This window comes from Falco naumanni, chromosome 10 (genome assembly GCF_017639655.2).
Source record: "Falco naumanni isolate bFalNau1 chromosome 10, bFalNau1.pat, whole genome shotgun sequence".
Lineage (NCBI taxonomy): Eukaryota > Metazoa > Chordata > Aves > Falconiformes > Falconidae > Falco > Falco naumanni.
The window spans coordinates 20,113,812-20,140,567 of record NC_054063.1 but is presented as its reverse complement, the minus strand read 5'-3'; the positions used below and the strand labels follow the sequence as shown (position 1 = coordinate 20,140,567).

At 49.2% G+C, this 26,756-nt stretch overlaps 2 protein-coding genes and 1 long non-coding RNA gene across 6 annotated transcripts in view; 2 read left to right on the top strand and 1 right to left on the bottom strand.

Annotated features, from left to right (window-relative positions):
• RMDN3 (regulator of microtubule dynamics 3) overlaps window positions 1-4,345 on the top strand; it is a 43,840-nt gene extending 39,495 nt beyond the window's left edge. For all 4 annotated transcript variants that reach the window (XM_040609484.1, XM_040609482.1, XM_040609483.1 and 1 more), the window contains exons 11-12: window positions 940-1,020; window positions 2,858-4,345. In XM_040609484.1, coding sequence (XP_040465418.1) covers window positions 940-1,020; window positions 2,858-2,911 — 135 coding nt within the window. In that variant the 3' untranslated portion in view covers window positions 2,912-4,345. The remainder of the gene's footprint in view (window positions 1-939; window positions 1,021-2,857) is intronic.
• A 7,427-nt stretch (window positions 4,346-11,772) lies between these two features.
• LOC121094806 (cytochrome P450 1B1-like) lies at window positions 11,773-13,485 on the bottom strand. Its single transcript, XM_040608879.1, has one exon. It carries the CDS (start codon window positions 13,483-13,485, stop codon window positions 11,944-11,946), a length of 1,542 nt encoding a protein of 513 aa, XP_040464813.1. The 3' UTR covers window positions 11,773-11,943.
• Window positions 13,486-13,735: 250 nt separating this feature from the next.
• Window positions 13,736-26,069, top strand: LOC121094440. The gene is made up of 5 exons (XR_005829842.1): window positions 13,736-14,077; window positions 16,203-16,333; window positions 18,196-18,354; window positions 19,436-19,549; window positions 20,130-26,069. It is a non-coding gene; the product is annotated as an uncharacterized LOC121094440 (long non-coding RNA).
• Window positions 26,070-26,756: the final 687 nt, after the last annotated feature.

Sequence of the window (26,756 nt, the reverse complement as noted above, 5' to 3'; positions counted from 1 at the left end):
TGTTTTACGGTTATCTTCTGACATTTTTGGCTGATATGCAGGGATGCAGGGTTTTTAAAGGCTTCAATGGATGTCCATGGCTCCATCTATTTTGAATTCATCAGATGCAAAAATCCAACAGTGCCCACAGCAGAATGGATATTCTCTCTCAGAACTACCCCACAACATGGGAAAATCACCAAAATACACTCGTGCACATACCATGCAGTGACATTTCAGTCTACAGGAGTTTAACTGCTGTCCTTATCCTAACTGAATGTTGGCTTTTTATGGCAATTACAGTGATTAACTGCATTGCTGATGGGTTTTTTTTAGCCACCGCTTCATTTTACCGTGCTTATTTTGTAGTCTGCAAATGCCTCCGTCACTCTCTAGGCACTGAAAAACTCCCTATTACATAGAGGGATGACCGTTTCTCTGCTGCTGGAGAAGAGTTCATGATGAAGGATTTTTCACACCTATTGTGAGACCCAAGAGACCTGTCAACATTAGATGTTACGGTGCTTGCAATTGAACCTCATTTTTAACAGCCCAGGGAATGTAAGCTTTGTAAGATGATGTGCTCTCAGTGCAGAGGGTTTGTGATGAAAGTGCTGTGAGGAATAGTGCCTAAGTGGAAATAAAAACAGAGTTTCAATAATGGTAGAAATCACAGGAACACCTGAAAATCTTCAACCAAAATAACAATCTCTTTGCCCAAAACAAACAAAAACACCAAAAAGGGAAATCTAGTATCCTATAATCTGATTGAGGTTCTAATGCTTTGTGCGTGAAGTATATGGCAGGAAATGTCAGAAGCCTGCATCTATACTGTGCAGATGGGTAAGAGGTAGCAGTAGCTCTTTTTATCAGTTGCCAGGGTTCATAATTGCTCAGTTACATTTGCTGCCTATTTTTTTCCCATTTAACTCTTCTCACGTTGTCATTTTATGTTCACAGTGTTACAAGGACCTGGGGAACAAGTCTGCAGCTGCTCTCTGGATGAATCTTGCCTCGGAGCTGCCAGTTAATACAAAAGAGGTAGCGGTCTCAGTAAGCACGTGTTAGTGATGAGCAGAGATAAAATTATCTTCTAAAAGATGTTCCAGCTTGCAAGCCCAGGTTTTAAAGTATTTTGTTCCTTAGCGTGGACTCTTCTTCTCTTGGGACCTGCTATCTGAATGCCTAAAGCAATTCAGCAAAATAATGAAAAATATTCAGAAGTTGATAGTATGCCTGATACAGGCTTAGAAGTCCAGCACGGCACCGTGCAAGTACTGACTTGTTTGCAGGGTTAGATTATGGACACATTTGCATGCCCAGCACGTGTTCAGTGCGGCAGCTCATGGACTGGTGTATCTGCAGAACTGCTGAGTGATTGCTGTACACTTCCCCCTACCCTGTTTTGGGGGGAGGTTTATTCATTTGGGCACTATCGTGCCTGGCCAGCTCAACTCAGATGGGGCCACTGAAGCTGATCGGTTGTTGTCCTCGGGCTGGAGCACGGCTTTACCTCTTCTAATGGCCTGTGCAGCTTCAGAGAAGGCACCAGCATTTGACTTGCTTGGCCTTTCAGAAGTTTGTATGTGCTGCCCTGCATTTACATTTTAATTTTTTTTTTTTAATATCTGGGATATTTCAGCTCTTACTACTTTTACAGGGTTTTAGAGGGCAGGCTGTACTGCATTTGAGAAACTGCCATGCGGCAGCATTCCCCAGCTGGGAGCTCTTTTGCACTTTCCTTTGCACTTTTTCTGTTAAGCAAAAGCTGTATAGACGGTGCCCTCAAATTACTGCCAGTTAGAAACTGAATAAAAATATGACAGCTTATAATATTAACCTGGTGTTATTGGCATCATCATGAGAAATGCAAACAAACTACCGTAAGGAAGGTCCTCCAGATCTTACAGCTTCAGCCTTAGTCTGATGGAATAAACATGCTGGGCAGAAGGCAGAGTTATACGCAGCATTTCATGCCACTCTGAGTTTAGGGCCATAATTAGTTTTTACATTGCTGTAGCAAAAGTATTGTGCTGAGATTCAAACCACAAGTACGCAAGAGATCTTGGCAAACCATCTGGCAAGGAGCTGGCTTGCCTGTGCTCCCACCTGCAGGGCACTGGCCAGTATTGCAGAAACCACTTGGCTACTGGCTGCTGCCAAATCTGGGGAAAATGGGGTACGGAGCAGAACTTACTCTCTTCTTGCAGAAGGGAATATCCCAGCTCTGCCTGATGAGGAGCTTCCTCACTGTACACTGGTTGGGAATCTCTCTAGACAGAGTTGGAATGGTATGTCTGATAAATAGAAAGATTATTTTTTCGAAAAGATCAAAAAATAGGTGTTGGAGGCGTAAGATTAAATCGTAAAAGCATTGAGATTTTCAGGGAAGACCAGGAGAGAGCTACAGGCAGAAAAGTCATGAAGAGTTAATTCTCTCTTCTCTGAAATTAAAAGTGGGAATGGAGTAAAGAAGCCAGTGCTTAAGTGGATTCGTTAAGTCTTCGCAAATGTTAGTTCTCATCATCAATCAAATAGCTTCCATCATGTTGAGAAGGAAGAACAAGGGCATTTATCCAGAGTATGAAAATCAGTGAGAGAGCAGATGTTTGAATTCTGCTGGTTTGGTTGTCAGTTCTCTTCTCTCAAAAGGAAACATAAGAGAAAGTCTGACATGTGCAAAACTTAGATAGGCTTCGACAGCAGCGGTGAGAGGAAAATACAGGGGAGGGGAGGATAAAAAGCATTAAGAGGAAAAATGTGAGGCTGGGGGTATACTTAAAACCTGGTATGGGGTTGGAGAAGAAGAGGGAAATGCTCTTTTTTAATTGTTTCCATCAGGCTATATATTTTATCTGTTTTCTTATTACATTTCCAGGATGCAGAGAGTGAGAGAGAACTTGAAGAGATGCTGTCAGTCTGGGAGGAATAAATGTGTACAGGCTTATTCCACTTGATACTGCACAGACAGTAAAATTCCAGTTAAAGGGGTTTCATGATCCTGACAACTTTAATTGCACTTCATGGATAAGCCACAAGAGTTTACAGGAAAAATCATGCAGCAGGCTCATCAGCACATCCAGGCAAAGATCTTGACAGGATTTAATCATGTAACATTTTGTATTATTTTCCTTCTTACAGCACTGCATATGTTTGATTTTAAAATTCCTAAAAAAAGTCCAATTCCTAAAAACAGGTGTGGGGGTGTATAGGTAAAATTTGTGATATAAAAATATTTGTGATTTTATAAGTATATAACGCAGATATGTGAGAGAGATGCTTTGTGATGTAAAAATATATACATATTTATATATACACGCAAGTGTTTTATATCACAAACCCTACCTGAACTTCAAGCCTGCTCACTGGTGAGCAATCTCAGCTGATTCCGGAGGAAGACATCAGCCAAATTTTTTTTCAGATTGTTTTCTCTTTTCCTTAATGATTTGTATTAATTGAATCAGTTGCAATAACTGATTACATGCCTTGCTTGGATGTTTGGGTGAGGTAAAATTTTGAGCCACTGTGCTCAGTGGGATGCACCAGAGGCAGTGGGATGTTCTCGCTGCCCTCAGCCTGTTGGTTGAGATGGGCACTGAAACCGTGACTTAAGAAGAGACAATTACAAGAAAAGAAGACAACAATGGCTTAAAATCAGTGACTTGTCAGCCCTTTCTTCCTTGCTGTGAGAAAATTGATGGTGGCGTCCAAAACACACTCTTGTTGGTCCTTTCCCGCTATGCCTAAACTACCTTACTGGTTTTCCACTGGGGGAAACCAGCACTGCTCGCTACGGTGAGTTACTGCCAGGGGACCAACAAGATTTCCTTCACAATACCGATTTTATTGTTAAGGGGGATGCATTGCTTTTGTCAGAGAAGTGAGTAATAAGATTTTAAACTTCAGGACTTACTCCCTTCACTCACATGAAAGTGAAAACTTCTGATGTACCTCTAAACTGCGCTGCTATGGTTTAGATTTAATAACTTAGGTTGAAAAGTAGTTATTTATCAATGAAACACTGGTTACAGGAACAGGGGTGTTCTGTGGCAAAGCTGATGCTTCCCTGTAACGTTCTTCTTGACTAATTAGGTGACACCGAGAAGGTGAAGCTGACAACTGACGTTTCCCCTGGCAGCTTCTGGGTTCTAAACAGAAAAAGTAAACTGTGCTGTATGCCGACAGAAATGAAGAAAAACTACCTTCAAACACTTCCCCAGTTATTTAGCAAGGCTCTCTTGATGTCCCTTCAAATTTCAGCTGGCAGCTAATCGGATGCTTCGTTTTTAATGTTATGTCTTGCCACATTGTATAGTGTTTGTGAAGTGTAAAGTAAAAAGTGCGAGAGTAAAACATTTCTTAATCACCTTTTTAGTCCCTTGTACTACATGTGTATTAAACTGATGGGGTTTTTACTTCGTGAAAATAACGCTGAAGGGGGAATGTGTAATGAACTTGAGCTTAAAAACTTTCGCTTTTATAGATTTGGCACTTTTTAGCTTCCCCCTCCCAATTAAACTTTAAAATTTTGGTGCTGAATTCATCTCGTGAGATCCAGGCGAGTGTGCAATTAGTTTTATTTGCTTAAAATGATAAAAATTGATACTTCTAGATGGAGAACTGAATCCTGACAGGTTCAAGTTGATCCCTGTATTTTTGTGCAGAGCTCCCCTTGCGATGAGTGGGCACTTGATCTGTAATTGTGGGACATTTTTGTACTTAATGTATGCTCTTCTTTCAGTTCTTCACTGGCGTGATGAAGCTGCCTTTTTCAATTCGTGTGAGAGCGTCTAGTTTTGAACATTTCCCAGTGGATGACCATTTTCTTCCTCTAAATATCCAGTCTTTATAAATAATAGCACAGGTTGTTTCAGCTGTTTTGTGTTTGGTTGCTTAAGCCAAGCTGGGAAATCCTCAACAGTGATACCCAGAAGGTGATGATCAGCAACTTGATTCTTCCATGGAGGATTTGCAAGTGTGGGTTTTTTTTTCTGGAGAGAAAAGGTAATAGCTCTCGAAACAGTTGTGTAGTTAGCTGTTCTTGCATTGCCTTTCCCTGCCAGCAAGTCCCAGAGTGATACCAGTCACTTATGTTTGCTGTTCTGTGTGTTGCTTAAACCTTGCTGCCTTCCAAAAGTAAATGATTTCAGCGTGTGTGATAGGAAGAGTGGGAAAAGGAAATATTTACGCTACCGAGAGTCTGTAGCTTTACTTACGTGCAGACTTACTCAAGCCTTCACCTGTTGTTTAACTTGTCAAAACATAAACTGTTGGAGGAATCTTTGCATTATGTATTTTCTGGAGATAACTTCCACTGTGTTTCTACAGATCTAAATTCTCCTTTGATTTTTTTTGTTTTGTTTTGGTGTCTGTTTCAAAACCACAGGGGGTTTGTAAGCTTGGAAAAAAAAAAAAAAAAAGAACTAATTTGCTGTTCATTTCATCTGCTGCTTGGGATTCTGCGCTGGGTTAGGTTCGAGTGTTTCATCCCAATTATGTTCATTCAGTCTTTAAGAGGGGGGATGCATGAGGAAAGCATTTTGTTAATTTGTTAATGGCTGAGGTGCCGTGCTGGTTGGCAGCACCTCTCCAGACGAGTGACCTCTGTTAAAAGTCCTCATGAAAGAGTGCTGTAACAGCACAGCTTTGGGTTAGAGAGTAAAGAGCCTGTTCGGAAACAGATACCAAAAATCTTGTTTTTCTTGCTGATAGAGGCGGAGGTCACGTCCTTCATGGGCGCAGGGGCCATGCGGGGCTGGTGGGACATGCCGGGCTGCGGCCAGAACCTTTGCTGCCTTTGGGTACCAGTAACCTACTTCCCTGGAGGGAAAGGTGCTAATTAAATTAGGGTAGTTCTTCCCATTTGGTGTTCATTCGCAGATGATTTCACACGGGTGCAGCCTTCCAACGCATTTATTCTGTTTCGGACCCTCGGTGAATGCTCTTGGCTTTCTGTGCATGTGATAGCCTGCTTCTCTCTGCTGGTTTGGGGGGTTTTCTGTGGGATTTTTTGTTTTGGTTTTGGGGTTGTTGGTTTTGGTTTTTTTCAAATAAGACTTCAGTTTTGGCTTAAAAGAGCAAGGTCTGGCATGTTGCTGCTACGTACCCTTTGTGTGTGTGGTCTTGTCCCTTTCTGGGGGGTTCTGAAGCGGAGAGGTCTGTTACTCTGGTTTTCATGCAGGAAGGATCCCCGGCAGCACAGCTCCTGCCTGGAGAGCCAGGGTGGGGGCTTGTCTCTGGCTTGGGTTTTTTTTTCTCCTATGCTCTATCTGCTGGAACCTAATTAATGCATCTCTGAGACGACGATGAAAGGCAATGACAGAACTCACAGATCCTTTCAAGTGCAGATAAAAGCTGTATTTTGCCATTTTTCAGTCTGATCTCCAGGAAGTTATGACATAATGATCAAAAGAACCTTTTTTGTTTTGGTTTTCCCTTTTCCTGGCTTGTTCGCAATAAGAAGAATGTGACTGATTAACATAATTTAATTCTAATAGCATAACTTGCAGGCTGATGTAGAGATAAGGCAAGGCTGTGTAACTAAAACACTTCCCAATCAACAGCACTTGGGGTTTTGGTTTGGTTTTTTTTTAGCAATAAAATGTGCAGTCTCCTGTTCAGCGCTATGTGTGCTGTGTGCTGGGAAGGGGGGGCCGTCCCTCCTGTTTGCAGGGGGAGAATGCACCTTGGGAGCTTTCAGACAACATGGAAACAGAGTTTTTAAAACTTGCACATGCTTTGCAGACTAATCCCAGCATACAATGTGAATTTCTTGAAGGCGCCTGCACTGTATACATTCCAGGACCACAAGAAATTAATTTGCCTGGTACAATTTTTGGCAAGGGACTCTCTGTCCTGCTTCTGTCCAGTTAAGTTGTTCTGGATTTATCCCAGGGTGAGAGAATAATTTCCTGGAGCTACTCTTGTCTTAATTTTAAAACATACCTACCTGTGGTTAAATTATGATATGAAAGAATAACTGAAGCTATTTAACTATTTATCAGCACTGTGCTGTTCTGTTTGAAATTAAGTATTTACAAATAAGAAGGGGATCTTGCTTAAAGTTACCTGTGTTGCGCTCTTGCTTTTTACACCAATACATATATAGGTGAAGAAACCTGACGGACAGGTGGAGGTCTTCTGCATAACATCGTTGTGCTTGTATGTGTGGTGGCAGTGCCAAATGCAATAGGAAATTATGGGGAAGTAACTTACAACGTTCTTGTTTATATTGCACTGTTTATATATGTAATAATGTGGGATACACCTGTAGCAGATGTTGTATGTCAGTACAACAGCTACTGCTTATGTTTTTAAAATGCACCAAAGTCATACGGCCACGCTTTGTGGCATACGATGTACTCCGAGTGAACTTGTTTTTAAATAAAGATGGATAATAGTTGTGACCCGGTGCAGGATTCTGTGCTCAGCCTTCATCATCCCGAAGGCCATCTTCAGCTTCCCCTGGCCAGAAACCACCACCGAGGGGCTCGCGGGCTGTGTTCAGTGCTGGTTCTGGGTGCTTTAGACTGCCTGATTTTTAGCTCATTTTATTTCAAATTACTTTGCAGGGTAAATGATAACGCTGGTACGAGGAGCATCCTGCCAAGGTCTGCTGCTTTGGAGGGAGGATCCCAGAAGCAGAAACCAGGGTTGTGCAGGAGCAGGTCTTCGGCTTAGCCAAAGGTGTGACACGCTGAGGGACACAGTCAGGGATGGACGTGTAGGTACCCTGCCTGTTAGTATAAGTAAGTGTAAAAACTCTTGGACCATCAGAAGCTTCCCAGTGATTTTTAATTTTGCAATACCCGAGCATTAACTCGCCAATCGAGGGAGCAGTGGCTTAGAGCACAGGTGGGAGAATGGGTTTAGGCAACTTGGCCGTCATGGAGAGGAGGTCAGCACTGACCCCATGGCTTGGGACAGGGTAGTCTGTTGAAGAGGAGGGATGTGAAAGCAGACATGAACTTATGTAGTTGGTTTCCAATAAAAGAGCATACCAGAGCTGTGACCACCTCTCCCATGTGCCGGGAAATTCTGAGTCAGTATTGGCATAGAAATGTCAACATTGCTCCCTCCTAGGAACGGGGCAGTCATTCCGAATCCCACCCCAGCTTACTTCTGCTAAGCCCAGATTTCTTTGGTTCAATGACACTTGTAATTCCTTGGAAATTCCCTGGAAAAATCAAACCTGCACGGACCCTGCTTTGAGAGACAACCTGAAGCGGGAGGATTGTGAGCAATACATTTGCTGTCTTGTTTTAATTTACAGGAAGTTGACTTGACTAATACTTGAGTATTGTATGTGAAGCACATGGTAATATCAGAGAAAAAGCTGACCTTGGGGAAATGTTTTCACTGTGAAGGTTAAAAGTGGAGAGGAAAGAGCGGGGTGAATGAGGGTGAACACAATTGCAGCTCGCTGTAGACCTGCCATGCTTCTGGTCTTGCACGTACAGGTAGCCATGGTGGTATTAGGCAAAAAAACCCATGATCTCAGTAACTTCGGTAGCCAGAGATTTAGTTCTCTTTGTAAAATGTATTTAATTTTTGCTTTCTCAATAGTAAAAATCTGAGAAGGGCTCAAGGCCCTGAAGGCAAATGAGGTAACGCAGGATTGTCCTCTCTCTCTCTGGAGGGTCCCATCATTATAAACGTATCCCATAACACAAATCAGCTTCTTAATTACTGGCTTGGTGTCAGCTTCACTGCCATGTAGATGTTAAAGACCTTTTGGATCAGGCTTTAATAATTAAGTTTATGAAAAGCAGAAGAGGATTTGAGATTGATGTAGGCTTCCTGTGCTGGGTTGCTTACATACCTGCAGTGAATTGTTTTGAAGGCAAGATTAATGACAGACTGATTGCTTTTCTTCTTAGTAAAAGGCTCAGTTCTGCAGCCAGGTCTCCTGTGTGTCTTTTGCTTAATAGCAGAGAGCATATTCCAGCATTCCGGGGGCTGGGAAGCTGTGGTAGGAGTGGCGCGGTACCTGCCTGCGTGCAAAGGCGGCTATCAGCGCAGGCAAGGAGCGGGAATGAGTTTGGACACAGGGGACTGTAAATACACAACGTGCTTCCCAGCATCCAACTTCCATGGTAAAAAAAAAAAGTATTTCCTGGCAGCGTCTGGCCTTAAATATGAGAAATGAGGTGGTCAAAGCATTGCAAAATCATTCAAGTGCTGGAAGCAGATTCCTCCCCCCGCCATGGAAAGAGCCATGGTTGTACGCTTCGCGCGCAGCTGCTGCAACCTGTGTGGCGGTGTTTCGGTGCCATAGCAAACAGAGAGACCTAAATCTTCAAGATTTGGGCTTGGAGAACCCTGACTTTAAAGCCTGTTGGGTAGGGTAGGAACTGGAGCTGCGGAGGCAAGCTGGCCGGGGAAGCATGGCTTGGGAAGCGGGGCAGGATGCTCCTGCGGCCGTTGAACTGTGCTGCACCACAAGCTCTGCTGTAGCATGGGGTGAAGCGTGGGAGTGAGTCACAGTGCTCCTTGTTCAGCCCAGCACCTCACCCTCCCCCTTGGCCTTTGTTGGGTAGAGTAGAGGGATGTTCAGGTTTAATGACCGAGGATGTCCTGCACACGATGCCTCTGTGTCGAGCTCCGTGCCGGCTGCAGGTGCACAGAGAATACATCAGGACAAGGAAAAACCAAACGGTGTTTGTCAGCACCCAACAGTATTCCTGATGAGCAGCAGCAGCCTCGTCTGTTTTGGGTTTTTTTGGTGGGTGGAGGCTGAGGAGGGGCAGAACACACTCAGCGTGTGGATGGCTTTGCACAGAGCCCCAAGGATCTGAATCTCATCTTGAGATTTCCACTCAAACAGCTGCTGCCACCTTCCCTTCGTGCCAGTTCCTGTGGGGCTATGGGTTGCTTCTGTTGGCCACCAGTGCCATGGTCATGCTGGTGCCACTGGTAGCACTGCAGTGTGACATGGCCTTGAACGTGTCCTTGTGCTCTGAGATGGCTTAAAGAGGAGGGCTGAGGCCCTGGGGTTGCTCCCATGTGCATTCCTCTGTTATAGTGTGCCCATAAAACAAGGCTGAATAAACAAGCAGCCTGCGGTCCTGGGGGGGGAGGCTGCGCACCAGTCAAGGGGTGCAGGAGCCCGTGGTGTTGGCATCTCCAGAGGATGCTGTTGTCAGGCTGAAGGTCTCCAGCTGGACCATCAAAGCTGGAGATGGCTGTTGTTGGCAAATCTCCGAGTGGGCAGTACGTGATGTGGAGATAACTGCTGGTTTCTGTCTTATGACATCTCAAGGGCTGTTCTCACAGGTGTGTGTCTAAAGAGGAGGAAGAAACTGGCGCTTTCAAACCTTGGCATCATGGAGCTGTTGCAGACTGCTGTGTCGTTTGCACTCAGCGATTCTAATAGCCCCCGGAGGCAGCCGTGGGCAGGACGTGTCCAGGGGACACGGTGGTGGCATTGGGAACCCACCAGCCCTGATGCTCAGCAGGGTGCAGCCAGGACTTGGTTTCTGCACTGTACTATGTAGGAGTTTCAAATCCCGCTCGTGCCATTCATGTGGTGTGTGGGGGGGGTTGGTGTCGTGCGTTTGCAGCGTTAGCAGTACGTGAAGAGCTGGTAGTGGGTGTTAGAACATGCCGTAGCACAGAGCATCGCTGCGGGGGTGTTTCAGTGGGGTCAAATGACACTGAAGTCAAGAGGTGAAAGGCAGCTGCGACCAGAACAACCAGCAGGCAAAGGATTGTTTCTGCCACCTCCCCCCACCCCAAAAAAAAGACAGAAATCCCAATTGGTCAAGCCTTTGAAGGAGATCAATTGGGTATTGGTAAATTATTGTCATTAGGAGGGGATTTGTGCCACCCTCTGGAGCTGCTCAGGGTGGCCGCAGGCTGGTGGCACTGAGATAAGCAGTTTTAGCTCGTGCGGCTGTTTCTGTCCTCCCTTTTGGGGACCACATAATTACTGATACAAAGCCAACTCTGTTAGCTTCAGTCGGACTTTAAAAAAATGGCTGCAGTTTATCTGCTCGAGTAACTCAGCGGTGTGGTACGGCTGGGGGACGTCGGTGGCATGCAAAGCAGCAACGGCCATCTGGCAGGGGTGGATTTACTTTGTGCACAGGGACTTGTGCCCAAGAAAAGAGGATTTCCTTACAACTGCAGGTCGTGCTGCTTAGGTGTTGTTCAGGAGCTGATTTTGGAAGGAAAAGGTTCATTCCGGAGATGGTCTGTGCCCATTTTCAGCGAAGAGTTGATGTGCGCTGTCAGAGGCTGCTTTTGGGTACCCAAAGCCTCTCTCTGCTTCAAGCAGAGGCTTGTAGAGGAGAAATATCTTCCTCTCCATTGCTCGGCCCCCAGGGAGGTGTCCTGCCACCCCACCCCACAAGCCACCAATGGGGTCTAGGGGGAAGGAGGGGTGAGAAACCCCCCCCACCAAAACGTTCCCCAACCTCCTTCCACACCCAAACCGGATGTTCATGGCTTCAAACAGATGGAGCCATCCTGTTCCCCTCCAGCAACTGGTCCTGAAACTTATGCTGCATCAACAAGCCCCCCTCCAGCCACCCTTACCTCCCACGTGGCTTTCTGTGATCTTGGGAAGTGCATTTCCCACCCCAAATATCCTCCCCGGCCCTTCTGCTGCGACAGCTGAAGGACATCACTGCTTGCTGCTCCCAGTCCTTGCAGGGAAGTCCCCGGGGGGAGGTGGGCTTTGACCTGTCTTGGGGTGGGAGAGCTCAGGGGGATGCAAGACAGGGGTTCAGGTGTGAACGATGCTTCCAGCCGCCACCACCCTTCCCCGGAGAAAACGAGTGGAGCCGGGTCCCATGTCAAAGGCATTTATTGCTGTGGGGACTCTGCCCTCCACCCTACAACCAGGGGCAGGGATGCACCGTGGCAAGATCCTCCTGCAGGCAAGGCAGGGTCTTCCCCTGCACCCCGGCCCTGCCAGGTCCAAACCGAGGGGGCACAGCACCAGCGGGACCCAGCACCTGCTCAGGGCTGGATGAGTGTGGGGAGCCTCTGCCGCACGGTGACAGTGAAGGGCCGTGGCTTCAGCGCCAGCCCATGGATGCAGTCCATGGTGAGATGCTCCGCTGGGTTGGCGTGGAAGGAGCACTGGTGGAGAAGGATGGCGGTGAAGAGGAAAAGCTGGAGCTTGGAGAGCTGGTCGCCAATGCAGCGCCGCTGTCCAGCTGAGAAGACCATGACACTGCCAGCCCGGTCGCGGTCCAGGCGCTGTTGCACATCCAAGAAGCGCGTGGGGTCGAAGCGTTGTGGGTCAGGCCACTTGCTGCAGTCGTGGTTGACCGACCACTGGTTGATGAAGACCACGGTGCCTTTGGGGATGTGGAAGCCCTCAAGCTCCACGTCGTCCGTGGTAGCGTGCGGGATGGTGATGGGCACGAAGCTGGTGTAGCGCAGCGTCTCGTAGATGAAGGCCTCCAGGAGGGGCAGGTGGGCACGGTCCTCAGCTGTGGGCAACCGGGAGTGTCCCACGACCCGGTCCAGCTCAGCCTGGAGGTCCCGCTGGAGCCGCGGGTGCTTCAGCAGCAGCAGGAGGACCCACGAGAGCGCTGTGGACGTGGTGTCCTGCCCCGCACCGAAGATGTCGGTCATTGCCCCCTCCACATCCTCGGGTCCCAGCCCCTCCGGGGGCCTGTCGCCGCGCTCCACAGCAGCGATCATGACGTCAGTCACATCACGCAGGGTGCACGGGTCAAAGGTCTGGCGGTGCTGCGCCACCTTGGCACGCACGAAGCTGTGCAGCTCCTGGTTGAGGGCTTGGAAGTCACGGAAGACGCGGCGCACGGGGTTGGGGAAGCGCAGGAGCCAAGGCAGCACGTCCACCACGCTGCCCGCCCCCACCGTCTGCCCAAAGCGGTCGTTACGGCCCAGCAGAGCCCTGAACTCACTGTTGGTGTGGCCGTAGCGGCGGCCGAAGCAGAGGGCGCAGAGGACGTTGGCGTTGGCCACCACCAAGAGCGGGGAGGGCTCGAAGTAGGCGCCGCCCCGGCTGTGCTGCAGGAAGAGCTGGATGAGGTCCCCGGCCTCGGCCGCCACGTGTCGCTCCACCTCGGCCGCCGTCGAGCGGGCGCGCAGGGCGGCGTGGGCCAGGCGCCGGCGAGCCCTCCAGCGGGGTGAGCAGGACCCGAAAGCCACGCTGCGCCCCCCGGACACCAGTTCGAAGGACGGGAAGTCGGGGCGGCCGGCAAAGCGGGTGCCCAGGCCCACCAGCGCCCGGCGGATGGCCGCCTCGCCGTTGAGCACCAGCACCCGCCGCCGGCCCAGCCGCAGCTGGAAGACGGCCCCGTAGCGCCGCGCCATGCGCCCGAAGGCCAGGTGGGGTAGGCGGCCCAGCTGCAGCACGTTGCCCACCAGCGGCCAGGGGAAGGGTCCCGGGGGGCTCCTGCCGCCCGACAGCCCCCGCCTGGTGCCGCCGCGCCGGCGCGCCCCGGCCAGCAGCAGGAGGGCACCGAGTGCCAGCAGCAGCGCCGGCCCCGCGGCCGCCCCGTCGGGGCTCCCGGCCGCGCTCATGGCTGCGGGGCCGCCGCTCGCAGCCGCTTTATAGCGCCGCCCCCCGCCCCTCCGCGGCCCCCACCGCCCCCCGCCCCGGGGGGGCCGGGCAGAATGCGCGGGGGGAGCGGGGGGGGGCGGCCCGACGGGGCGCAGGCAGCGGCGGGGATGGGGCAGGGAGAGGAGCGGGGCGAGAAGGGGGGGAAGCTGGGGGGTGCTGGGCCGGGGCAGGGAGGGGGGTGGGTGGGAAGCTGGGGGGCGCTGGGCTGGGAGCTCCGCCGTGGGAATGCGGAGAGGCAACCGGCAGCCAACGTGTACCGGGAGGTGGGAATTTGTATGATGACTATTCTCCCCCTCCCCAAAAATGACAGACCTGCTACCCCCGGCGCCACACGGAGCGGGCACCGTGCCCGTCTGCCCCCCGGGCTCTTTCCCGTCCCCACGCCGGGCTGCAGAGGGCCCCTCGCACCGGCGACTTCGCAGAGCCTGGCCCCACGCTGCGGCTTTGCGCTGGAATTTGGGCTTCGGGCGGCTTTCTGCGAGTGTCGACTGATCCTGACCGGCCCTCGGTCCTGAACCGCGCCTCGTCCTGAGCATCACCCGGATGTCGGAGGTGAGGCTGCGGGTACCGGCTGCGGCGGGATGGGGGTTCGCTGCGTTACCGGGAGGTCAGAGTCTCTCTGCTTTTCTGCTGGCACCGACCTGGGAAGCGGTGACACCTGCCCCCTGCTCTCAGGCAGCCTGACAGGGTGCCCGAGAAGCGATGAAGAGGGTTGTTTTTATCAGGAGAAGTGGCGTCTTTTCTCGTGCATCCCCTTTCACCTGCGCTGCTCAGCAACATCCCCCGGGATGTTGAAGAAGAGGGTCCCGCTGAGCCAAACAGGGAATGAGCGCGATGCTGCCACGCCGGGGATGCGTCGCCCTGCCGAGCGCCTGCCTCCTGCCTCCCACCTCCCCCCTGCCTCCCACCTCCCGAAGCTGCTGGGGCTTCGGCTGGAGAGCAGCAGTCCCCGGTACAGCCTTGGGCTGTACCCGCGTGGGGCACGGAGGATGGAGCGGAGCTGGGTGCTGGTGATGCTCCCGAAAGGAAAACTAGACTTCTGGGGGTAAAAAAATAGGGGGACGTTGGTATTGGTGGGCACAGGAAAAAAAAGAGGGAGCAGAGCATATATGGTTTGGTGAAATGGCCACTGCATTCCCGTGGGGGTCTGCGGGGGAGGGTAGTTGTTGCTCCCCAGCTTAACCAGCTCAAGCGCAGCCGCCGGGCGATGCCTGGGTCCTCGTAACGGGACCTTTTAGGAATTTACTGTGGCATTCGGATTGTGCAGTGGCACGTTTGTTGTGCTAAGAGGGATTTTGTCATTGTTGCGTTCTCCTGTGAAAAGTGACATTTCTGCTGGGGAATAGACATTTTCCCGGTGGATCCCAAGGGAGATCCACCCAATCAGGTCCCAGGTGCATGCAAGCTGAAGTGCATCAGTGGAGGAGTGAGGTGTCCGGCAGAGCATCCCAAACAGCTGTACCAGCAGCCAGAGGGCAGGTACAGCGCATCCCAAGCGCCGGTGCTGGTGATGGAGCGAGGAGAGGAACGTGCCCCCTCCCTCCCTCCAGCAGCTTTCACGCAGCCTCCGGATTTACAGCTCAGCTGCAGAGCGCCCATGTGGTTTTACATGTCGCAATGTTGTAGCCATCACACCTGTGATCAAGTCTCATTTTTCAGGAATTAAACTTCACATCAGCGAAGGTTTCTGCTGGACTGAGGGAGGCCAGCACCGACCGCAAGGGAAACACTTTCCCAGGGAAAAAAACTTTTATTTCCTCATAGTTCCAGGCGTGCAAAGCAATAACGTTTGGTTAGAAAAGCTGCAAGTTTTAGGCTCCTATAACACAGAACTTTGTTTTCCAGCATGTGACGTTGCATGAGGTTAGCCTGTAATTCCCGTCAGCATTTCCTTTAATTTAAAACACTGAGGTTAGGAACTGGTGTGATCCGCCTGGTGCTCATGTGGTGGCTTTGGGGACGTTGCTTAGCGGCTCTGGCTGGATGCAGGGGGGAAGGTCGAGGCAAAGCAGAGGTTGGACATGTTTTTTATATAACCCTTAAACTTTAAGGATATGTTGGTTAGAGCAAAGGGGTGAATCCTGTTTGCTTGGGCGACAGAATATTAGTTCTTCACCAGTAAGGGTGTAATGGGAGGTTTTCTCGGCCACTTCCCACACTGGTCACCCAAACCCCAGTGTCACGGGGTTGTTTGTTGCTCCCCTCCAGCCCTTTGGCATCAGCCCCAGCCAACAGCGTCCTGAAGTGGCTTGTGGGGGTGAGCAGCACCGCCACGCTCAGGGGGGCCGAGGTGGCCCTGATGGCCACCCCTGCCGCCGGGTGGGGACCTGGAGCTGCGGGTTCCAGAGTGATCTGTGCTGCTGGCCCAGAGATGGACAATAGTAGTGATGATAATGATGATTATGATAAAATAAAATATAATGAATACAGTAATAAATATAACAATAATAAATAGAATAATGATATCATCTTCATCATCATAATCGCAACAACCACAATAATAATAGTAATAGTTATATAAAGCTGTGCTATAGCCATTTTCAGACCAGCTCCACTACCCTGACAGTCGCAGCAGCCCATGCCGTCTCTCCCCAGCCAGCCTTTTTTCAGGGCAATTCAGCAGGTTTGTTTCGGTTTTTTTAAGTTTTAAATTTTTTTTGCTTTATTTTCCTAAAAGCTCCTGAGGGGAAAGAAAAATTGGTCCCATGGTCCAACTGGTGCTTGGCCGGGGCACGTGGATGGCGGTTTTCAGCCACAGGACGTGTGTTGGGTCCAGAGGGAGTGGCATGGCTGGGTACCGGGTACCAGGTGAGGATGCAGGAAGATGGTGGGATGCTGCCAGCGGCGGTACTTGGGGGTTCAAGACGATGTGAGGGGGCTCAGCCTCCGCAGCCGGGGCTGGAATGGGGTCTGCTCTTCCAGCCCCCTCCTCGCTGCGGGGGTCTTGACCTGCGTCCCAGCCCAGGGGGATGTAGCATCACTGGGTTTGCAGAAAAGAAAATTAAGAGGGAAAAAAAAAATCCCACACTGTGGGAAAATGGGGAATTGCTCCTTGACGGGACCATGGCAGTTCTGGCTCGGGTTCCTCTGGTTTCGGGTGGGCAGAGGAGGAGGGGGGACCTCCTAGCTCCGGGAGGCTCCGGGACAGGAAAGCTTTTCCCAGCAGGATTCCCAGGCTGGATTCAAACAGTTTGAAGTGTCAGATAAATCAATCGAGGTTGAAACCTTTGGGTTTTGGTCAGCGTCTAATCTTTACGACATCCAAAATATATAACTAAGCTATTGAAATTAAGCTATTGACGCTTAATGAAGCTATTCGTAATTAAGCAAGCTATTAACAATTAATTAAGTAAACTATTTAAAAAGGAAAAAAGGAAAAAAGGAAAAAGAAAAGTCTTCCACAGAGGAGGTTTCTTTTCCTGGTTTGGGGTTTGGGGGTGGCGAGCAGCTCCCCCTCACTGCCCTGCCCTCCCTCCCCCAGCGCCGGCAAAGGGATGGGACATACCGGGCAGCTCAGGGTTAAATCAGAATGCTGTCCTGGGGGGAAAGGGGTCTGGGGGCTCTTGTGGGGCTTGTCCAACTTGGTGCCTCCTGTTTTATTTGAAAAAATTTTGGTTTTGTTATATATTTATGTATTTATGTATATTTTTATATGTTACACATATATAAAAATATGTATATAAAATGGATTTTTAATATAGAGATAGATAAATCGTTGCGCAGATGAGCAATGGTTAGTCTGAAAATGGTTATGGTGTAACTCTATACAATATATATATATTTTTTTTTTTTTTTGGTCTCTGGCCCAGCACTGCAGATCGGTTTGAAACTGCGGCTCCATCACCCTGCTGGGCAGCAAGGGGAGCCCGCGGGGCTGCTCTGAGCATCGCAGCTCTGTTCACCCACACAATTATTTATATATACAGACAAAAAAACATATATACCTGAAAATAAATATAAATATATAAACACAGAAATGTAAATATATAAAGATATAAATACACAAACACATTTTTTATACATAGATATAGATATAAAAAATCTGAGCGTGCTGGGGGAATGTTGACGTGGGAAGGCAGAGATCCTGCTGAGTGCTGCTGTTCGGGGGGGGACCAGCCTGTCACACTGTTTGCTGGGGAATGTTTCCCTTTCCAGCGCTGGATTTGGGGCTGGCAGAACTGGGAGCAAGGGAGCTAGGACAGGAGGGCAAGGCAGCCCCAGCCCCCTGCAATCAGGCCTTAAAAGGTCTTGCTCTGAAATGAAATAATAAAAAAGAAGATCCCAGAGTCAGGGGGGTTCCTCCACCTTCAGCAAATCCGGCCCCTGAGTGGGCGCAGGGGCTGCAAGGGGAATGAGATGTGTGGCGCCAAGCTGAGCCTGAGGAGCAAAACAGGGACTGAAAAAAGGATGGACATGGAATCACAATGTTTTCCACTTGGAACAGCCCGTGAGGTGATAAACGGGACAATAAGGATAATAATTTCTTTAATTATTAATATGAGAATGCAGATAATAATAATAATAATAATGATTATAATAATGATTATAACAACAATAACAACAGTAACAATAATGACCTCCAAGAATCTTTATTTTTAAGATATTTTAACTTTATTTTCTGTTTTGTTTTACTTAATTTGTTTTGTTCTGTTTTGTTTGGGTTTTTTTAGGTTAAAATCATCAATGGACACGAAAGATGATGAATTTGTTTCCGAAGGGATCCAAGTGACAATTCAGGCCAAGTAACCTAGAGTCCCATACCACTCCAAATATATTCAAACTTTTTATTCCAGCATAGCCAGGGAGTTCTTTTTAAGAAAATAAAAAATGTAAGTAAAAGCATTAAAACCTCAGACTTTTTTTGGCAGGACTCCTCACTGACGTGGCCAAAAGCCTCGGGGCAACATGCAGCCATGGGAGCCCCTGGGCAGTGCTGCAGTGAGGTTTGAGGCGATGAAATCTGGGCTTCTGCTGCTTGCAAATCTTATTTGCAGGGAACAAAAGCTGGGATTGGGCATATGCTGAAGGGCTGAAGCCCCAGGATGGTGGTTGAACATGCTGGCTTTGAGCATCCTGCTGTGTGTGAGGCCAAAAAAAATTTAAATTAGATAGATAGATAGATAGATAGATAGATAGATAGATAGAGAGATTAGATAGATTAGATAGATTAGATAGATAGATTAGCTAGATAGATAGATTAGATAGATAGATAAAATAGATTAGCTAGATAGATTAGATAGATAGATAGGTAGATAGATGGATAGATGGATAGATATAGATAGATGGATAGATATAGATAGATGGATAGATATAGATAGATGGATAGATATAGATAGATAGATGGATAGATATAGATAGATAGATGGATAGATAGATATAGATAGATAGATTCGATAGATAGATAAGATAGATAAGATAGATTAGATAGATTAGATAGATAAATAGATAGGTAGATAGATATAGATAGATTCGATAGATAAGATAGATAAGATAGATTAGATAGATTTGATAGATAGGTAGATAGATAGATAGATAGATTTGATAGATAGATAAGATAGATTAGATAGATAGATAGGTAGATAGATAGAAAGATAGATAGATGGATAGATGGATAGATGGATAGATAGATAGATAGATAGATAGATATAGATAGATAGATAGATAGATTCGATAGATAGATAGATAGATAGATAAGGCTGGAAGTCCATTTGCTCAGCTGGCGAGTCTCGCTCTGGGTCCGGGCCGTGCCTGAGGTTCTGCTGGGGGATGGGGTGGGCTGGGCTCAGCCCCATCTCCTGGGCAGGGGCACCAGGGCTGTAGCGCTGGGGTTTGAACATGTTCTTCTAGTGTCTGGGTCGTTGGGTGGTTTGATTCATAAAAAACTCGCAGTGTTATTGCTCTTAATTGCAGCTGATGGTTGCATGAGCCACAGAGCACAGAGCTGGCCAGGAGCTCAGGCTGAAACCTGAAATTGCTGGGACGTTGCTCCATCTTCTTAGGACATCCTGCGGTTTTTCTTCAAGGGTTGGTATTTTGGGGTTTGGGTTTGGGTTTTTTTTCCCACTCTTAAATTTCCTTAGAAAAGTTCCTGCGAAAGGGTTTGGTCAGAAATTATGCTGCTTCTCATGCCCCAGCATCACCCAGCTCCCAAATATTTCAGCTCCTTCCCTGCCTGAAGGCAGCCAGAAGAAACCAGGTACAAACCCCAGCCCTGGCTCCAGCCCTGGCCGAGCACCAGCCCTTGCAGCCTCTCCCGGAGCTCAGGGTCGCAGGAAAACCCCGTACGCCCAGGCAGCCCCTGCCACTGGTGGGACCTGGGGTTGTGGAGCAACTGCTCCAAACGTTTCCTTGCCCAGGGATGGCAGGGGTGTCTCCACGGGTCTGGGGGTGCTGTGCTCCCCTCGCGGCTCTTCTCACCTCTGCTGGCTCAGCATCTCCGCTTTAAGGTGCTCTTCAGCTATATTGGCCACTTACACATTATATTGCTTTTCCCCCCCTTACGTTTGCTAATTGAGGGTCTCCTTAAGGAGGAAGAAGAACGATGTTCTCCCTTTCGGCGTCACCAATGAGATACTAATCCACTTTTACATGTTTTGACATCCAGAGTCTATAGATGGGATGTAGCTGCTTGACCTGGACCAGAGTCCACCCCCAAAGTGCCTGGTGCTGCTGAGATGAGCCCCACCCCCAGCCGCAGCGTCAGACACACCGGTACAGTTTTCCTGTTAATTTAATAACCTGGTTGTGTCATTGTGTCTTTTTGGTGTTGTCCCCAAGAAAAGGGGATGCTGAAGGGGACCTGGTGCTGTTGCTCTGGCAGCAGCAAAACCCGGTCCCTTTCTCCTTCTCAGTTGTCCTCCCTGCCGGCAGATGGATGCAATGCACTGGTATTTTCATAAACATTATTTCAGAAACATATTTTTCATAAACACAGAAAAGAGGCACTGCCTGATGTATGAAAAGCCAGAGTCAACCCTGGCTGAGGTCAGACTTTGCAGATTCCCACTGCTGGCAGTAAGCTTTGGATCAAGGACAAGACAAATAGAAAAATGAATATGGGAGACAGTTAGGAAACCAATCAGAGAAGAAAAAAAAATAAACACCAAACCCCAAACTGAACCGAGTCCCTTGGGCTGATGGCTACCTACAAACCCTGACCTGTGAACACACACGAACTAAATGCTTAAAAAAACACAGCGTCAGATGGGAGGAGAGAGTTTCCTTAAATTAAAAACACATTTAGAAAAATGAATGTGTTGTAACATCTCATTTCCTCTCTGGTTTGATTTTAAACTGCTCCAGAGGGGATTTTTCATCCTGTGTATAATATATTACGTTATATTACATTATATTATATTATAAAAAGCCAGCCGGTGTCTAAGCACAACATGAAATAATAGGAAAAATACACCTGGTCTGGCAGGCGGAACTTCTCCTCGGTGTCTTCACAGGGTCTGGGATTGCAGAGCATCCCTGGCTGGCTTCTGGGGGTCCTGGGGCACATCCAGCTGCTTCCTCAAGCACCCTTTAACTGGAGTCATTTTTTCCTGGGTGGGGTTGAGGAAAACCAAAACCAGAAGAATTTGCTGTAACCACTTTTTTGAGGGTCTCTCCTCTCCTCGAACTCTTGCTGGTCTAATTTTTGCCTTCCCTGGGCCATACCGATGCTCGGGCGTTCTCTTTCTGCGGTCCTCCCCACTAAGGACTGAGGCAGCTGGGGAGCACATGCCTCGCCTCCCTGCCCGTGCTTTCTTTAGTGGTTTTCAAATTTATTTCAAAATACATGGTGCATTGCTTGCTGCCAGTCGTCTCACTAAAGGGCTTTCTCAGCCTGGCTGTGAAACAGCACACAGAGGTTTGGGGTTTTTATCCCCCCATCATTTACCCCCCAGAATTCAAGCCTTAGGCTCAGTTCACATTCTGCTTCCCCAGCATAAATCTCTGCAATTAATTGGACTTTAGATTAGATTTACTGACCCAACAACGGTAGAAATGTTCTCCTTATTGTAAATCTTGGTGGAAGTAATGACTTAAGAAATAATTAAACCTACCCACAAGGGAGCTGGGAAAGCAGCCGGTGGAACTGGGAGCAACGCCTTGAGCAAAGGGATGCTCAAACTCACCCCTGAGGTGTTGGGAAATAATTTACTTTGAGTAACCAAATCTGTTAATATTTGGGTTTGAGTGAGTGGCCTGTCCCCCGCGTGCCTTTGAGGGTGACCTGGAGAAGACACCGGAGGGAGAAGACAGCCCTCGCTTGGGCTCTCCTGGGAAGCCGGCAGGGATGCAGCTCTGGCCATCACTTCCCTCTGGGTAATTCAGCTGAAAAAAGATTTGCCCAGAGGGGACACAGGTTGGTGGCTCTGGGGCTGTCGAGTAGGTTGTAAAGAGGAAAATGTGCTCAGCATCACTCTGAGATGTTTAACAGGGGGGTTGAGGGGAGCTCACATCCCCTGCGCTCACACCGGCTGCTAAGCCCACGAGGATTTAAATTTGACACCCCCAAGGTGGGGAGATGGCTGTACACTGCTGAGGCGTGAGGTTAGCCCTAAGACACGCCAGCAAAACGTGTGTGCCCGTCCTCCTGGAGGTGGTTGGCCTCCACAGGCTTTGCCAACAGCCCCAGAGGAGCTGCGGTGGCAGAAGGGGTGACCAAGCCCTGTTCTTGCAGCGCCTGCAGTCTCGTGTTGATTTTTGGTTTGTTGGTTGTTTTCTTTTCCCTCCTGTCTCCCCCACTGCATCCAGCTCTGTCACCCAGCCAGGATCCCAACTGAACTGCGTAACTGGGTAGATAATATCCCCCAAATCCCCCAGTCCCATCCCGCATGGATTTTCTGCTCCAGCAGCAACACAAACCGCAGCCAACGTTTAAGGAGCCCAGAGCACCAACAGCTCAGGTCAGCCCAAAGGATTTTCTGGAGCTTGTGCAAGGCACAGGGGCGTTTGCAGGGCAGGGACAGCTGCAGCGAGGACCTGCCCCTCCACGGTTGTTGTACCCTGATGTTCAGCCCAAGCTGAGCTTTAGCTCCCTTTGAAATTGGGCTTTTGCAACATTTAAACGCATAGATTAATGATCCTGCTTCAAGATGAGGTCCTGATAGCCGGCTTAAACTAATGTCCTATTAAACACAGCCTGTCTGTGCTATGAACTTGGTCTCCCTGCTCCGGTGGGAAAGGCAGCGCAGGGAGGGAAGCTGATGCCGAGGCAGCGCATCCCTCCAGAAGGCTGCTGCTGGCTGAGGTTTACCAGAAGGAGCACTTGGATGTTAAGAAGCCAACACGCTATTTCCAGGCAGCCTGGGTTCATGCAAAGTCAGCGCAGCAAGGGAAGCAAGCCGTCCGGTATCCTCCCACTGGACTCAAGCCACTTTGGCCTGACACATCCATTAAAAAAGCAATGTGGGATGTTTCTTCCATGCCGAAGGCGATGGGAGGCCCTTTCGCTGTTCCTGAGGCAGCCAAAATGTCACCCAAAGTGGATATACATAATGCAGAATTGTGGACACGGCCGACAAGCATCACAGAGGAACCCAGGGCAGCATCCCCACTTCGTTTTAAGCCCCAGCCTTCTTTCCTGAGCCTCCCCTGTGATGCCTTTGCCCTTGCCCCATCACCCCGCGAGTGCTTTGCCCGCATTGAGGGTGGTTTTAGTTCGGTTCTTCCTTCTGCTTCTGAGGTTTGTTTCCGCAGCTCTTGCTTGGTGCCAGCTGCTGGTGCGTGAAGCCCAAGTGCTGTCTCAAATCTGGCAGAGGGTTGTGCTGGGGACCTACAGGCTCGCTCAGGGCTCCTTGGAGGTGTCTTTTGGGGACCTTTGCGGCTTTCTGGAAGGTGCGATGAGTTCAGTCCTTGGGAGGCTTCGTCAGCTGCTGTTGGCGAGAGCAGTGTTGCTGAGAGCAAGTGAGGGAAGAGCCTGTGATGGTCGCACACAGAAGATGAGCTCCTGAAGGCATTAAGTGGCAGGTACGAGCTAAGCAAAGGAAAGCAGTTAATCACACAGCAGATAATTACATGGTGGAGCTCGTTACTCTCTTCAAATCTATCCAGAGTCAATGTAAGGAGCAGTAAGTGAGCCTGTAGCCCAGCTGGATGCTATGACTGTGCCTGTGCTGCATTCAGAGCCACCTGGGACTCTAAATCCGTGGGGTTAGCCCATTATAGACGCTTCCCGGAAAACTGGGGTGCAGAATGTTGCATTTTTCAAAGAGCAACTCACCAGCAGCACAGCTGGTTGGAAGATGGGGAGACTGGGATTTCAGAGGTGCTGGTAAAGCTCCTGCCAGAGGGAAGCTCATGTGGGATCTGCCCTGCTCAAGAACTGGAGCAATGGGATGTTTCCAAGTCCAGGAATCGTTCCTGTGGGTTTCTGCTGCCATGCACTTAGCCTCACAAACAACCCAGGATGGGCTGGGGGGAGGCAAAAGCCAAAGACATCTCACAGACCAGCAGCTGAGGTCAGGGATCCACCATTGCCCTCCATCCCACTCATTCTAAGGATGTTCTCCCAGCATTAGTAACACAAATGCTGAATTCTGGTGGATAAAGCTGCAAACCTGCCCGAGCTCAGCACAGGGGGAGCCAGAACACCCCAGTCTGTGCGGCTGGAACTGTCATGGTGCAAGAGTGACACGGTACCAGGACGCGCTGGATCTGGGTGCTCATGCCCAGCAGGAGAAGGCAGAAACCTCTCAGCTCTCACCTGTTGGCAGAGGTACCAGCAGCAGCACAACCAGCAACAGCTGGGAGCTACAGCCTCCGTCTCGAGTCTCACCCTCATCTCTAGCAGGAATTCAAGTTTTTTTGTGTTGTGGTGGAAACAAGGCTTTGTCTGGGAGGAAAACCAGGTCTTGGGAATTGCTGGAGATAGCTCATCCCTTGGATCCAGGCTTTTACACACCAGCTGGGTTCAGGCTCCGGCAATGGTGCTGGAAGTCCTGCAAGGGGCTGCGTGTCTCCTGCAAGGCTGGGCGCCACAGCCCTCTCCTCCAGCAGCCCTCAGCTTCCAAGGGAATCCATTTGCTTTTCTATCACTTAATAAACTGGTCCTGAAAGTCCTGCTCAAAGAAGATGCTGGCAGTGCACCCAGGGATGCCACGCATGGGCTGACAGCCTTTCTTTTCCTATAATTAAAAGCTATTCAAGGGGTGTTTGCGTGCTGGTGGAGAGAGGAAGAGTGTCCTGCCAGCGAGAAGAAGGGGGCTGAAATGAGAAAGTCCCCTCTGGCATGTGTAACGGGGAAATAATCACCCGCTTTCCGTCAGGCCCTGCTTGGCCGGGGACCAGCTCCCCTCGGCCCCGGGAGGGAGAAGAGATTAATCCACCGTCACTGTGGATTAATGCTGACAGGAGGGCTGGCCCGTGACAAGATAGATGACAGGGTTACACGGCAATGCGTGAGAAGCCAGACCCTCTCAAGCCAGCATAGTTTTCCTTTCGTGACTGCCTTCCTCCTCAATCCCAGCCAGCTCCCACCTTGGGAAAGGCGCCTTTAACCCGTTCCTGCCCACCGATGGATCAGGAGAGCACACGAGGCTGGAGGAGATGTGGGAAGCCTGGAACCAGGGTCAGAAGCAGAATAAAAATGCCCCAAACCAGCTTTGTTCTGGGGGCAGCTTCGTTTGCTCGTTAGCCTTGCCGAACACACAGCCTCCCTGGACCTACAGCGCCCTTCAGCACCTACAGCATCCATAATGCTTTCAGCCAAGCTCCGATAAATCCACACACGTGCATTCCTGGCAGCGGCATTGTGCTCGGGTTTATTGCAGCTGTAAATGCAAACTGCTCTCCTCCCGGCCTCGCTCACTGCATCCACTTGAAAGCCCCTGCGCTCGAAGCCTTGGCCCCACCGCCCCCAGGGCGAGCGAGGGCTCACACAGGCAGCCTCAGCCTCCCCTTCCAGCCAAGCAAGTTGCCCATGACCACCTTCTGCACCCTCTCACTTGCCCCCTCCCCGCTCTGTGCTCCACCTGCTCTGCTTTTCCCCTCTATTTCATACCTCAAATGCCTTAACTGGTTACTTACGCAAGTCACAGAGCAAAGCATACATAAAGTTGACTTCCATTGTGCTTTCTGTCCCAAGATTGGTTTAATCAATTATTATTTATTTCACTTTTCTGTCTGAGGCACAACACAGCTATGAGATGGAGGTGACGGTCTTAAGCTAGAGAAGGGATGGAGCTCATTAGCCCTGAGCAGCCAGGCTCAAGGACTCACTTTCATCCCAGTTTTTACCCTAGCAAAACCTCTCCCTGGGGGTGGTGGTGATGAACTCCACACAATTTAACTTTCTTCTTTCCCAGCAGATGTAGGTGGTTTTAAAATATGTGATGGACCACCACTGATTAAAGGATCATATCTTGTCCCTATTTTGTATAAAAAAACCAAGTACAGTCTAGTTATCTTACAAACAAGCTCCTGCTAAAGGAAACTAAAACTCCTCAGGACAAATTCAAGCAGCAGTAGAATAGAACTAGTTTAACCAAGTTAAACACCAACTTGCTGTCTTTTGCTGCACAGGAAGAATAAAAACATACCCTTTGTTTTCAGACTGGTGATGAAATCTTTGGCTTTGCTGTTAGCTTCCACTAAGACGTTCTGAATATCCTGGATGTGAGTTCAGGCTGCAGCGCTCCCCCCATTTTACTTCTTCACTTATTTGTAGCCTCAAGGTTACAGTTATTAAAACCTCCTTTGTGCCTTGCATTTAATGATGGGACAAACAGATCCTGAGTGCTCCAAAGTTTGTTTAAAGCCCCAGATCATGGCGGGATTATGCAGATCTTTCCTGGAAGAGGCTGCAGACCACTTGAGTGAGACAGTGACGAACAATGTAACTCCATGGCACAGAGAAACCAATTTATATTATGAAGTTTCTCCTGAAAATAGAGGCAGAAACGATCCAAAAGGGAAGCGATAGATCATACACGGTCGTTGTAGTCACAGCAGGAGTCGACAATTGCCGCTTTCAGTTTTCACCATCAGCAGCAAGGTCTGTGCCATGTCAAAAGCTGCATGTCAATAGCGCACACACACTGATCTTGCGAGGAAAGCCGCCACAGCCAAGGCGTTAGTTAACACACGCCACTGGCCAAGGGCAGCAGCACAGCGATAAACTCAAGTACAAATCTGTGTAGTTTAACTCATGTTGTACAGTGAAAACAACTAAGCATTATCTCTGACTTTGGGCGACCTTGTATAGCCTGTGTTCCTCCAGCCACAGAGGAGAAAAATAACC

What these genes read in the sequence shown, in the direction of transcription:
- LOC121094806 (XM_040608879.1), bottom strand. Translation starts at nt 13,485, where the DNA reads ATGAGCGCGGCCGGGAGCCCCGACGGGGCGGCCGCGGGGCCGGCGCTG.